The sequence below is a fragment of the Bacillus rossius genome, chromosome 8 (assembly GCF_032445375.1).
Source record: "Bacillus rossius redtenbacheri isolate Brsri chromosome 8, Brsri_v3, whole genome shotgun sequence".
Lineage (NCBI taxonomy): Eukaryota > Metazoa > Arthropoda > Insecta > Phasmatodea > Bacillidae > Bacillus > Bacillus rossius.
In genome coordinates, this window is record NC_086336.1 from 55,077,213 (window position 1) to 55,091,275 (window position 14,063).

At 40.6% G+C, this 14,063-nt stretch overlaps 1 protein-coding gene across 6 annotated transcripts in view; it reads left to right on the plus strand.

The window, feature by feature from the left end:
- LOC134534959 (anoctamin-10) overlaps positions 1-14,063 on the plus strand; it is a 46,422-nt gene that overhangs the window by 15,775 nt on the left and 16,584 nt on the right. For 5 of the 6 annotated variants that reach the window (XM_063373713.1, XM_063373714.1, XM_063373715.1 and 2 more), the window contains 4 exons: positions 6,910-7,196; positions 9,990-10,266; positions 12,353-12,469; positions 13,413-13,588. In XM_063373713.1, the coding sequence (XP_063229783.1) occupies positions 6,910-7,196; positions 9,990-10,266; positions 12,353-12,469; positions 13,413-13,588 (857 nt within the window). Of the gene's footprint in view, positions 1-4,804; positions 5,018-6,909; positions 7,197-9,989; positions 10,267-12,352; positions 12,470-13,412; positions 13,589-14,063 lie in introns of those variants that run through there. The other variant, XM_063373719.1, reaches the window with a different exon arrangement.

Sequence of the window (14,063 nt, forward strand, 5' to 3'; positions counted from 1 at the left end):
ACAAAATTTCATCTTAAATTTATGAAGAACCTTGGTTACAAATCATCCGGGGAGCTGCGTAAATTTGTAGTTACCAGAGCGTATAGGGCTTGCCCTGAGACGCACTTAGAGTCTTCCCTACCTAGACCCCTCCCTTACACACATAGTTTTAACTTAGGTTAGGAAAAAAAAACTTTGAACAAATAATCTTAGTATATCATTAAAAAATAATTAAGAAAATTTGTTGACACTCCAGCAAAAAAAAAATAAATAACACTCGTGTTTCTTCCACGTTGTGTGTGTTTTTTTTTTCCCCCTTTCAAAAGCGAAACTCGGAAGTATGTTTTCTACGAAGATCCAGTTGTCAGAAAACTCTTTGTTGGAAAGTCCGTTAACTGATTGTGGATTTCTGGCGGTGTGTGCCGGTGTCGGGTGGTGAAGCGACGCACTTGCAGTCGGTGGCGCTGATCGCTGACTTGAGGAGTCTCCTTCTGCGTCGACGGACTGACGCTGTGTGAGCGGCGATACCGCTCCGGTACTAGCCCGGTGAGCTGGTTGGATGCACCTCGGCCAGGGTTGTCTGAGGGGGGGGGTTCCAGAGACGTGACATGCTTGGTTAAGAGCGCGAAGAAGAGATTATAATTCGAGCCTGAGAGATGCGAAAAGAATGCAAATAGATATTTTCGCACAGCGAGTGGCTGTGATAGTATTAAATCGGGTTTTCTGTTAGCATAACATCTCTACTGCATGTCTGCTTACGATTAAGTGAAGGATTTTGTCAAATTTATTTGTCATTAGTATGCATGTAGTGTATGATAACCTTTATCTGTCTTGCATGTTTCCTTTTTTTGCACGTCGTTGCTGAGCTGTTTTCTGCACGGCTTGTTTTTTTTTTCTTTCTTTCAGGTGTTTGCAATCTCCTCTTGAAGTTCGCATGTTGTTCGTCTCCTTCATAAAACATTCTTTGCGCATTGTTTTCATTGCATGATTTCATCATTTCAGATATTTTTTATGTCTATTCCGTTAAAAAAAAAAACTAAATTTTGTTTGGAAGTTCAGTGACTATGCGTCTACTGGCTGGAGTAATGTGGAAACTATCAGGAAAATTAAACCATTGAAGAAGGGTCATTGAAGCAATCAGTGTAAGTTTGTCTTATTTATATAACGTTTACTTTGAACTATTCAAAGCCTCTGCGTTTGTAGAATTTTTTTTTTTTTCATTTTAATGCTGTGAAATCTTTGTGTGTAGCTAAAACAATAATAGTGGAATCGAAGAGGTATTAGGTCCTGTCATCTTGCAACACATTTTGGCATTAAGTTTCAATTGCACGGCTGAACGTAAACGGTAGTTTTATGTGGTACGTAGTTATGTTCATGGACTATCGTGGCTTTAATGACACCTGTAATAATTGACGAAATAACACATTTCTCTCTCGGCAGTTACATACTGGAGTATGATATTTAATACCAGAATGTCAACAAGATGTAAAAGCCGAGAAAATCATATTTGTGCATTTTTGTGTAAAAAAAATCAGTAATATAACCCTAAATTTAAGTTATGTTTAAATATAGCGAAGCCAAGCCTCTTTTTTGCTTTCAACGGAACACTTGTGAAATATAAGGTGAGTCTGAATTCGACTGAAAAACTTTAGCTCCAGATTTACCACGAAAAAATAAGTTAACATATATAAATGTGTTTTAAAGTGCATCCCCCTTGCTTGTTCGGAGCTGAAAACTAATTGTAAATAATGGGGAAAAAAAAAAAAAAAAACGTATTCATGATGGAAAACAAGTACCTACATATTTGTACAATATTTAACTGAGCAAAGTTCTACAACCACCTCAAAACTTATCGGTGTCGTAAAATAATTTTTTCACTGAAATAATTTGTGCAACACGTCACAAAAATACTTGTAAAAAATTAGGGGCTTTAGCGCCAATTATTTCAATGATATTATTTTATGGCAGCGACAAGTTTTGCGGGTGTTGAGGAACCTTTTTTTTTTTCAATTAAACATTACACAACCCCTTAGTACTCCATGTTAAATACTTTATTATTTACGACTGACATTTTTGTTCAATTTCAACAAATACTTGTTTTTAGCTTATTTTTTCATGATGAACCTGCAGCCGAAGTTATTCGAACGAAATTAGGATCATCCGGTATAGCGACGAATTAGGCGCACTGGCTGACGGTAAAATAATACGAAAGAGTACCGCGCTCGGGGTGGGGGGAGGGGAGGAATTGATTTTTGTGACTCTTTGCTTGGACGTTGCGTGTCCGTGGGCTGCCAAGAGACGTCTACAAGTGTCGGCAGATGTCACCTCTGCAGTCAAAGAGTCGAACTAGGGACGGTATTCCAAGATATTTGTGTAAGACAGCGAAGAAGCACTACCTTCTTGCGATGCAACCGTGACCCTAACTCTCAGACCGTATTCCAGAACGTGCCCGAACCCCAATCCCTGTTAATGTAACGAAAAAGCGACAATTTTTAATAAACTGTGCCCTGCACAAGGCTATAAACTGATTTCAGTGCATTCTAGCAGACTTTTTTCAACCATCGGTACGTTTGCTACGACAAAAAAAAATCCTACAGATAGCAGCACTATAGTACGAATTGTCTAATTTTAATATGGTTAAGTACTTTTAAAGTTGCTATTATTTGTTTTTATTACCAACATAAAAATTAATTTTGCACACCAAATCACTTGGTACATCCCCCGATGATCATAAAATTGTCTATATACGAGTTAATGGCACCAGATGCGATTCAGCCATCAGGACGAAATCAATGATAAAGCGAGCTTTGCGTATGCACGTAATTTGGGCAACATAACAGCAACAGATAGGACAACAAAATCGGTTGTCTAAAAATAAGGAACTGGCGGTGTAAGCCGACTGCAGTTCTTATGCAGATAGTTATGAAGTGTAGTGAAGATTGTATTTTTCTGTATATGTAATATATGTGTATGTCTTATATCCAGTGATTGGAATAGGTAGAGTTATACGTAAACTCTAACAGGTAAACTCTACCTATTCTGATCACTGCATAAAACATTAAACTTTAAATTGCTCGTATAAATACATACATGCATAACAATTTTTTATAAATAATAAAATAAAAGAAAAAATCTCTCGTATCTCGGTAACGTCACAAACGATTTGTATGGAAAAAAATTGTATTTAGTTAACGTTTTGCTTTTTAAGTTTATCAAAATATTTTTATTCCCTGAAAAACAACGATTTTACAAAAAATAATAATAATAATACGTCGAGCGAAGTTCGAACGCCCAGGTACTTATTTACTAAAACTGATTTAGTTTAGCAAGTAGGTTGATTTTTGTAACTCTAATTTCAACTTCGAAGTAATATATGTATGTTTTTGGGCAATAATTATCGATTCAGTTTAATAACTTTATCGTGTCTCAACTGAGTGAAAAATACTATAAAAACTGAATATATATATATATATATATATATGACCTATCTCACCCGCGTAAGCAATAAAAAAAAAAGGTTGACAGGTGTGTACAAACACACCTAGCAGAGTCCGGGTTCAAAGTACTTCGTGGTTTTACGTCACACACCAACCAAATTTATACGAACTACGTCGCTCGAATTTCATCTAAAGAAAAATTGCAGTGCATATTAAATATTCCTGTGTTAAGGTGTATGGTTAAAAGAGCAATGCGTCTACTTCTAAATATTGTCTGATTTCGTGTGAACTCTCTCGAATTTGAAACTTCTCAAGAGCAGCCAGCACCAATGGTCTACGTATCCTTCTGTGCCTTAAAATATTTTCACCTTAAAATTACAAAGAACGATTGTTACAAATTATCCGGGGATCTTCGTAAATTTACCGTTATGTGCATACATTAACGGGTTCTGAGTTTATATACTTTGAACATGAATCCGCGGAAATAATCTTGGTATACCAGCAAAACGTTAAAAAAACTTGTTAAGACTCTAGCGAAAACACCGCTATTTTTTCTACGAGTGTGTTTTACCTTAAAAACATAACTCGGAGGTAGGAAAACGAAGTAGTTTCTACGAAGATTGTTATATAGAATTACGAAAGAACGCCTCATTTAAATTGAGGTGAATTCTTCGTTGAAAAGTCACATAAACTTTCCGTTATTTCCGAGAGTGTGGACAGTGTGCGTAAACAACTACCCCGTGGCTCTCTCAGTTTTGTAAACAAACATCACGTGATGCGTCGTTTCGGGAAATTGGTACAGCTGGAACTAATTTTTTGAAGTTATACTTCTAATGTGACTTCCAACAAGGTTGCGTTAAACGTTTAACGCTACCATGGAGAATAACGCTACCATGGAGAATTATTTGCATGCAATCAAAAACTATTTTTTAATGATGCCAAAGAAGTATAACTTCTCACGCGCGTACCTAAGTACACGCACCCATTTTGATGTTTTTGAAGTTATACTTCTAATGCGTTAAACGTTTAACGCTACCATGGAGAATAACGCTACCATGGAGAATAACGCTACCATGGAGAATTATTTAATGATGCCAAAGAAGTATAACGTCTTACGCGCGTACCTAAGTACAAGCACCCTTTTTTTTTTTTTTTTTCCTTTCGGGAATTGTCAGGTGTGAGACGAGTAACATGAACTCGGTACTAGATCTTGCCTTCATTTCGCGTGAAGATAAGATAATGAGCGCGGAGAGGGAGACGTTTTTCGAACCGCCTGAGTGTCGTGACGCTCCAGGGAGCAAACAAAAAAAAAAGAAATATCCTTTCGCGTAACGGGTTCTGTTTGCCGAGGGATCAGGGGGAACGTGCGTACCTCTGCGCTCCCGGACGATTGTTCTGTTAGTGCTCCGTCAGACGGCGTTAACATCCGCGTCGTACCCGGAGTACTCTTCTCGTGAATGCGGCGAAGACAAGGAGGAAATAAAATTAAAATTGCCAGTCTGCGTTCGGCGGTCTCCGAGATAAAAGTTGTTCTTACGCACCACCGAAGATCGTTACTGTTGAGGAACCCCGGGTCTCTGTAGTGATGAGTCACCAGAACGGTAGGTACTCTTCCGTCTGAATTTAAGGTGGGTTCTACACATGCCCTGTTGATTGTTTTTTCTTTTTTTTAATGTGTGACAACTTAACACTCGGTACACGGCAAATTGGTTTGGGAGTAATATTCCGTGAATAGATCGGAAGTCGCGTGAAACGGAAATGTGTAACCACGGCGCTGCCATCTATGGCGGATGGCTCGAACCAGAGTTCGCAAAGACAAAGGGAAACAGTACGGTGTTAGCTTGTTTCATGAAGTTTTAACAAGATATGCAGTGTTTTAATAAAAATTTCCCTTGTCGAAAATCAGGTCCAAAAGCCGAGGTTTATAATTTGTTTCGTGTCTTTTTAGCGTTTTATCGGAGCCATTTCATTGGAGCCGTTTTGTTATATATTTTAAATTTTCGCTGGGCTAAGCAAATGATTCAGTAGTCGACGTAGCTGCTCCGGCAGCGAATTCTAGCGGCGGGTGCGGAAACTACGTGTGATTCACGTCCAGAAATGTAGTTTTAAAAACGTTTTTGTATTTCTCACGCTCACCATTATTTTAAATAATGTTACGTTAAATTTCTTAGTATAAGTGTACTTGCAACATGAGAACACATGAATTCGCTCGTTATAAAGTTTAGAAGTTACACATCTTTGGCGAGTACTGAATGACTCACTGTTTTTATTTTAATTTTTCATTTTCTCGTAATAGCCAACCACTTTTTTGCATTTGTTTATCCGTCACAAATATTTTCAACAGATATTCACCAGTGTCGTGTTATATAATGGATGTAAATGTCGCTCAATTGTTTATGATTATCACTTGCGCCACTTTCAACTGCAGTCATTTCACACTTGGTAGCCGGGGATGTTTCGCAAGCGGGAAACGTGACGGACGTTGCCGGGGACTGTGGGTTTTCTCGGGGTTCTCCCATTTCCTCTACCACGCCCCATATCATCTCGCCTTTACGCGGTCTCCATGGTGGCCGCAGCGACAGGTATGTTCATCACAGGGCAGCTGGCTCATATGAGTCTGTCTCATTCTAACCACGTGGACCTTTTTTTGTTGAAAATATTTGTAACTGGGACACAATTTCAAGAGATATCAAGTGTTAAATTTGCAGAAATATCTCATAAGTAATTTAAATTACGAGACAAAGACAAATATTGTGGGTGTGCGTATGTACTCACGTGTAGACGTTATACTGACTTAGTGTGATAAAAGGACTGGATTGCTATTATAAATACGGTTGTTAAAGTATAAATTTAATCTAATTTAAAATTTAAAATTAAATCTCACTACATATTCAATATAAATATAAACACATGTATAAAAATAAATTTTTTTTAGTAAAAAAATCGAAAATAAATTTTTAATTTATAATGAAAATATCTTAATATGCTTATTTTTTATTTTGGTCTAATTTAATTTTTTATTAAAATATTTAAGTATTACTTTATAGTGCAAATAAATTATTCATAACGGGACACTTATATGAATACACTTAAAAAAATAATTTATAAATAATAAATAAATGTTTTTAATGGTATGGACCCGTATTCAATATCAATCACTAAAGTATAAGATCTAAAGGATCATGTAAAAATGTTATTCGCGTGTAGTATTATTTTTTTCATGATGCATGAGCATCGTAAAAATTCACTCATCTTTTTTTTTCCATAACGCGCCTAAAGAAGTACCATAACATGACGTGTTAAGGCACTCCCACTCTAAGGGTGAGGACGATCAGTCGAACTGGAAGGCGTGTTCATAACCGGCTCGAAGCCTCTGGTCGGTCGCTGAAGAAATGAGGAGGGGGAAGAGGGGGGAGGGTTAAGGTAGCGGTCGAAGGGCTTCCAGGATAAGTGAGGTGTGTGAGGTGTGAGGTTGTTCGCCTTGGGCTCGCAGGCATGCGTCGGCGCGCCACGCACGAGCGCGAGGCGTCGGCCGAGGGCGCCGGCGGCGGCGGAGAGGACGACGACGAGCCGTCCACCCCCACGTCGTCTTCGGCGGCGGCGGCGGCGGCGCTGCCCCACGAGGAGGCGGCCGCCTTCCCGCCCAGCTACATGGTGCTGCAGTTCTCGCGCTACATCCACGGCCGCGCGCTCGCCTGGCTCGTCGACAAGATCACCGGCAAGCGCATGGACGGCGGCGCCGAGCTGCTGGTGCGGCGGCAGCCCCCTGGCGACGGCGAGGTGAGGCTCTCTCCCCTCCACCTCCCCCCCCCCCCCCCGACCACCTTCCCCCTGCTTGTCCGCACTCCACCAGCATTCGAGAAGCCCAAGATGTACATCGAGTACAGTCCCTGCCCGCGAACACGCCCGAACAATTCACCGTCGGCCAACCTCGGGATTTGTTTTATTTTTGCGCAGGAAAAAAATGAATTCAAATTTTAAAAGTGGTCGGTTAAGGTTAGCTACGTTAAAAACACTTTAAAACACTATGGACGGTCAGTTAGGTTAGTACAGCTGCATTAAAATAAACAGAGAAATATAAATAAAGATATATATATATAAATAAGCCCGTGGTTGGCAGAAGGTGAATTGTCCGGGTGTAATCGGGCAGGGACAGAGATTGATGTACATCTTATGGCTTCCCCACCACATTCATCCGTGCAACCAGACACCGGCATTCCACCACAGCCATCCCCTACCACAGACTCCAGAATCATGTACACCCGAACACAACAAAAACGTACACACAGACACATGCCAAGAGGTGATGTGCGGCACCCCGCCAGCCCCCTGGATCCATGCCACGGACACAGGCATGCCGGACCGGGCGGCAATGAAGACAGTGTCAGTTCCGCGACGCGCTGGTCGCCGACTGCGCTGTCCGCACCAGCAGCTGGTCTGAGCCACAGCCACTCCTCCTGTCAGGATTGCCAACGGTCCCGGGGTTGTCCCCCGCCGCGCCCGGACAGATCTCCGGCGTAGTGCGAGAGGAACGGGCAGGAACTCTTCCAACACCAGCGCAGGTTCTGACGGGGACTCGAACCGGCGACCTGCTCTCCTCCTCGGAGCGGCAGCAGTGGCGGATCCAGAGGTTCACCTCGGAGGGGGCACTCTAGGATTTCAGAGAAGCCAGAGAAAAAATGTCTTAAAATTACTAAATTTGTATTTAATCTACTCACACTACACATAACATCCAACCACCAGATTTTATGATTCTACAAGAAATTCATTAATTATATTAAAATATTTTATTGGTTTCAGAAACAATCATTTTTGTCGGCAATATTAATGTAGCAGACAACTGGTTTTTCGGGGGGGCGGGGCACTTGCCCCTGGTGCCCCCCCCCCCCCCCCCCCAATTGGATCCGCCACTGAGCGGCACACTGTGTCGGGCGGGAGAGGAAGAGGCTTTGTGAGGGGGGGGGGACACGCCAGGCGCATCTCGGCTCTCGGTATGCGGCGTTTGGTGGTGCGACGGAATTCGCTCTGGAAACGGAGACGTGTGTTAACAACTACGCTGCTGCCATCTTGTGGCCGATGGCGCGGAAACCCGAAGTTCACGAATACCCGATGACAAACTTTATAATATTAGCTGTTTACTGAATTTTTAACAAAATGGGCAATATTTTAAATATAATTTTCTTGTCGGAAGCCGGGGTTTAGTAATTTTTCAAGTCCTTTTTTTTTTAGTATTGATCGGTGCCGTTTCTTTGTATTGTTTAAAATGTATGTCTGCTAATAAAATGATTCAATAGTCGATCCTATCTGCGAATTCTAGCGGCGGGTGCGGAAACTACGTGTGATTCGCGTTCAGAGATGTAGATAAAAAAACACAATTAGTATATATTTATCACGCTTTTTTTTTTTTTTTTTTTTTTTTTTTTCAAAGAAGGGTATGAAGCTGACAGGTCTTACTAAGTGACCGTGTGGCGGACATGGAGAAATGACATAAACTCACTGTTTGTGTGTCTGTGACCTACCCTCTATGATTTTTTTTTTAACTGATTTTACCTCTTCCCCCCCCCCCCCCCCCAATTCTCTAGGGGATAGAATGTTATAATCATACGTAGTCTATGTCACTCTCCGGCCTATAAATTATATACAAGGTGACACGGAAAAACAGGAACCTGGTTTCAGCAGGATGGTGCGACATTGCACACTGCAAGGGTATGAACTGCAGCTTTGCGAGAATTGTTTGGTAATTGTGACATTCCTTGGCCCCCAAGATCAGCGGATTTATCGGTTTGTGGGTCTGCCTCAAGAGTCAAGTCTAACACGACTCGGCCAAGCACACCGAATGAATTGAAACAAAGAATTGAAGACGAAATTTGTGGCATCCCAACCGAGATGTAGCAGCGATCAACGGGGCAACCCGAACAACATAGAAGAACGCATGCGTAGACGAGGACGCCATCTGCAGGACGTAATTTTTCAAAAAAAATGGATCATTTGGATTGTTGTTGTTCCTTGAAAACCAAGTTGCAATTGTTCAATTACTGTCAGTAAAATTTTGTGTTGTTGAATGTATTCTGTTCTGCCACATGTTCCCCGTTTTTCTGTGTCATCTTGTATAGGTACATTAAAAAAAAAATCGTGTTCATCCGTTGCTCCATTGCTGTGAGAAAGAAGGACAGACAGACTTTCGCATTTATATAATTATGTCGTAAGGAATAGTTGTTGTCCAGAGTTACGGTAACTTTCTTGCAGTGTCCGCAGGGGCGCCACAACTAAATTTCCAAAAAAAGGGGGGGGGGGGGCAACATACCTTTTTTATAAAGAATAATCGACCCCCCCCCCCCCCCCTAATTGAAGCGGGGGGTCCTCCCCCGGGGAAAATTTGTATTTCAAGGAGTAAAATGGTGCCGTTTAAGCAGTTTTACTATCTTAAAATTACACGGCACTTTCTTTGCCCCCCGTTTGCCCCCATTTCAAGGTTTCAGTAGTTTCAGCAGTTTCAGTAGGCCCCTGTAGTGTCGCGAACTGTTTCCCGGAGGAATGCTTCGTGCGAGTGCAAGTGGGGGGTGGGGCTCGCAGGACCTGATCCTGCACGTGTCGGCCAGCAAGCTGAAGTTCCTGGAGGTGGCGGAGGAGCTGGAGCTGAAGAAGAGGGACCGCGCGGGGCTGGTGCGCGAGTTCAACGTGGCCCAGATGGAGGACTTCCTGCTGGACGGCATGCACGTGGACGACCTGCTGACCTTCGCCGAGCGCCAGCACGTGGTGCAGCACGAGCTGGAGAACCTGCGCGCGCTGCCCGAGGACTCCAGCGTGCCCGGATACCCGGCCTTCCGCCTCTACGAGGGCCAGTCCGTGGGTGCGTGGGCGCTCTCCACCGGAGTCTTTCGCATTTCCCTCCGCCCTCCACTACCACCACTCCCCCCTCCACCACCTCACTTACCAACTTCCCCCTCCACCACCACACCCACCAACTCCCCTCCCCTATACTACCACCTCACCCACCAACTCCCCCTCCTCAACACCACCACCAACCCTCAGCACCCCCCACCCCCACCACCCCCACTCCCCACCAACACCACCCCGTCTACCCCAATACCTCACCCCGAACCTCATTTTTTTACAGGACTGTTTTTTGGGACTGAGGCACTTTAGGGAAGAATAAAAAATATGTGAGTGAGTTTAGTACTCGCCAGAAATGTGTAAACATCTAACCTTGTTGACGAGAAAAATTCATGTGTTCTCATGTCGCAAATAAACTTATAATATGAAACTCGGACACAAAATTGAGCGTAAAATTCTTTAAAAATAATTCCGAGCATGGTAAATGTACAAAAAGAATTAATTTTAAGAAAAAAAAAAAACATAATGAATTTTTTACCTTGACAATATGATACTATTGAATTCTCAGGGCTAGCCAAACAACAGGAGTAGTGAATACGTCGTTAGTAAATGCCTCAACCCTGAACCTGAGACATTTATTCCCTGACCGGAACTATCATATACTTCTTTAGGCACATTGAGGAAGAAATATTGGTATGCACCAGAAATGCCATCTTTTTGGGGATTTCTGAGACTTCCACAGGTGGCAGCACTGTTTCAATCGACTTCCATTCCATTCATGAAATAATTTCTACCAAATTCTGTATAGGTACCGAGAGCTAAGGTGTCTGTTTCATTATATACAGTTTAAAATTTCAGTTTGCTAATCAGATTTTTTGATAGTCAACGTAGCTGCTCCAGCAGCGAATTCTAGTGGTGGGTTTTAAAAACTACACGTGATTCACGTCAAGAAATGTAGGTGAAAACACTCTTTTCGTATATATTTATCATACTCAGCGTTATTTTAAAGAATTCTGCATTTAATTCTGTGTCCGAGTTTCGTATAATAAGTGTATTTGCAACATGAGAAAAACATGAATTAACTGTTACCGAGGATAGATGTTGCACATCTCTGGGAAGTACTGAAAGACTTGCGCTCGTGTTTATTTTATTTAATTGTTTACTCTTTTATGTGAAAAATGTTATAAAAGGTGGGAGAATTATATTGTATTAACATTAGTCTGGATTAAAGTAAAATTTATAAATGTGGAAGGAAGAAATATTTTAGGGATGAGGATAAAACAGATTTTTTAAAAATAAATATGCTTTTTGAAGCTTTCACCAAATAAAGCATGCCTTAAGAAATAATTTGGGCTAAGCCTACTCCCAAAGAATAGCTTAACAGAATGAGTTTGTGTGAGTGAGAATGTGATGTAAAGCTACGCTAAGTGGTCCTACGTAACAGGAAGTTAGTGCTTAGTGTGCCCGTTCTTAGTCACTTATCACTTCACCACGCCTTGAATTTACAGTGCTGCTGTTTTCAACGTGAACCCATCTCGGTCGACCTTGAAACAGTGGTATGGTGCTCTGTAAAACAGGTAGCACTCAAACAGGTAATTTGGCTAAATTCAATTTTCAACACTTAATGCAATGAATGATTTTTGTGTACCAAGGGATGGATACCATTTGTATATGTGTATATGACATTTTTAAATACCTTCATAAATGTATCACCATTAATATTTTCATGTGTCTATTTTCTTAGTTGAACAGTTTATTAACTGATAAAAATTGAAATGCAATTTTTTTAAGAATAAATGGCTTTTTGATTGAAGGAACAAATTTTTTTATATCTATTCATCAAAACTTTGAAATCATTAGGGATCCCACCACTGTATATATGAACGTGTCATTCATGTGTCTTTTCTTAGTTAAACAGTTTATTAACTGATAAAAATTGAAATGCAATTTTTTTTAAGAATAAATGGCTTTTTGATTGAAGGAACAAATTTTTTAATATCTATTAATCAAAACTTTGAAATCATTAGGGATCCCACCACTGTATATATGAACGTGTATCATTTTTTTGTCAAATTGGGTTACATGATATGGTTTGTCCTCAGTGCAAATGTGCGTGCAGTGGCAGCTAATTGAGAAAGTGTTCCCGCTTCACGACCAGGAGGCGTTGGACAAGCTCGGTAGACGGTGGTACGCTTCGTTTTTCGAGTACCAGCCAATAGGTAAGCTGTAAAACACCTAAGGCTTGTAGAAAAAAAATTTGGTAAGTAGTGTCTAGGACATAGCTACGGTTTGAAATTAAAAAAAAAGCACAGATAGAATAAGAAATTCATAGCAACTGAGCTACTTAAGTTAACAAAGAGATTTTTTTAGAAGTATGATCGTAATCTTTAGTGGGCTACAAAAATGTATTTCCTCCCTATTATAGCCTGACATTGCTCATACATGATGGAAGCGGCAAGAATTGTGTTTCCTAGTATTATTATAATTTAAATATGTCTTGATTTTAAAAAATCATCAAACAATTGACTTAAAAACAAAGTATTAAAAAAAATTAAGTAAAAACTAAAATAATTTTTTTTTTGCTGCATGGAAAGTTAGATTTCTTTCTACTTTTTAATGTGACAGTAAATTTTCTTTTAAAATTAAATTATAAAGAAACCTTATTTATAAAAAATGGATCCCCGCCTTGACAAAATCCTGGCTAAGACCTTGACATTTGTTTTAGGCTACCTACCTAAAAGTAATTATTTGATTATAAGACTGTTTCTGTAGAGGTTTGAAAATTATATTTATTTAAATTTATTAATACCCCAGCAGGGTCATTGATGGGGGGGGGGAGGGGGGCCGAGGAGGAAAAATTCCCTAGGCCCGGTATTTATTTATGCATGTGTTTAACCTGATAGTAGGTTAAAATTACAAGTGAATTGCTTTTTTTTTTTTTTTTTTAGTTGTGGGATTTGAAAAGTTGTATTTTAGGTAAAGATTAGGAGGACCCAACAAAATTATTTGCCCTCTGAGCCCTTAGTTTCTCTCGACTAAGCAAGTTTTCGAAATGATTTGATTACCTTCATCCCTTGCCGTCTTCTTGGACTAGTCGTGATAACTCTGGTGAGTGCATGTTGTGCCGATGAGCTGAGAGTGTGAGCTCGCCCTGTTTTGCAGAGGAGATTCGTCTGTATTTCGGCGAGGCCGTAGCGTTGTACTTCGCATTCCTGGGCTTCTACACGACCGCCCTGATCGCGCCAATGACGCTCGGCTTGCTCCATATGTTCCTGTCCACAGAGAGTCTCGCCTTCTTCTGCATATTCAACGTGCTGTGGGTCACCATATTTCTAGAGGTAAGCCGTGGCGTCATTCACCAACAACAAGAATCAAACAGGGGAAATGGTGGTGGAAGTAGTGAGATCGGTATTTATTAACTAAAAAATGAGCACTCAAAAATTGTAAACATTTTACTGGGCTTTTTAATAATGCTCAAAATACTAAAGATGTCAGTGCTATTGAAGTTCCTCTTTCTTACCAGTCACTTAATGTAGGTTTTTTTTTATAATATATATAACTAGTCTTGGTCTAATTGTAAAGTTCTTGCAGTATTTATCTCATGCTTCGAAATGGACAGAACTTCCAAAAGTGACTGGTGCATTCCAAAGTGGGCTTCAAGAACTGAATTCATTCTTATCTTTCCAATCTCAATTTTTTATGTTTAAAAAGAAGTAAAAAACTGTGTAAAAAAAGGATTAGTTTGTCCCTCCCCATGTCCAACTTCGTTAGATTCTGGCTTTGCCACTGCACACACACAGTATATATGTTAAG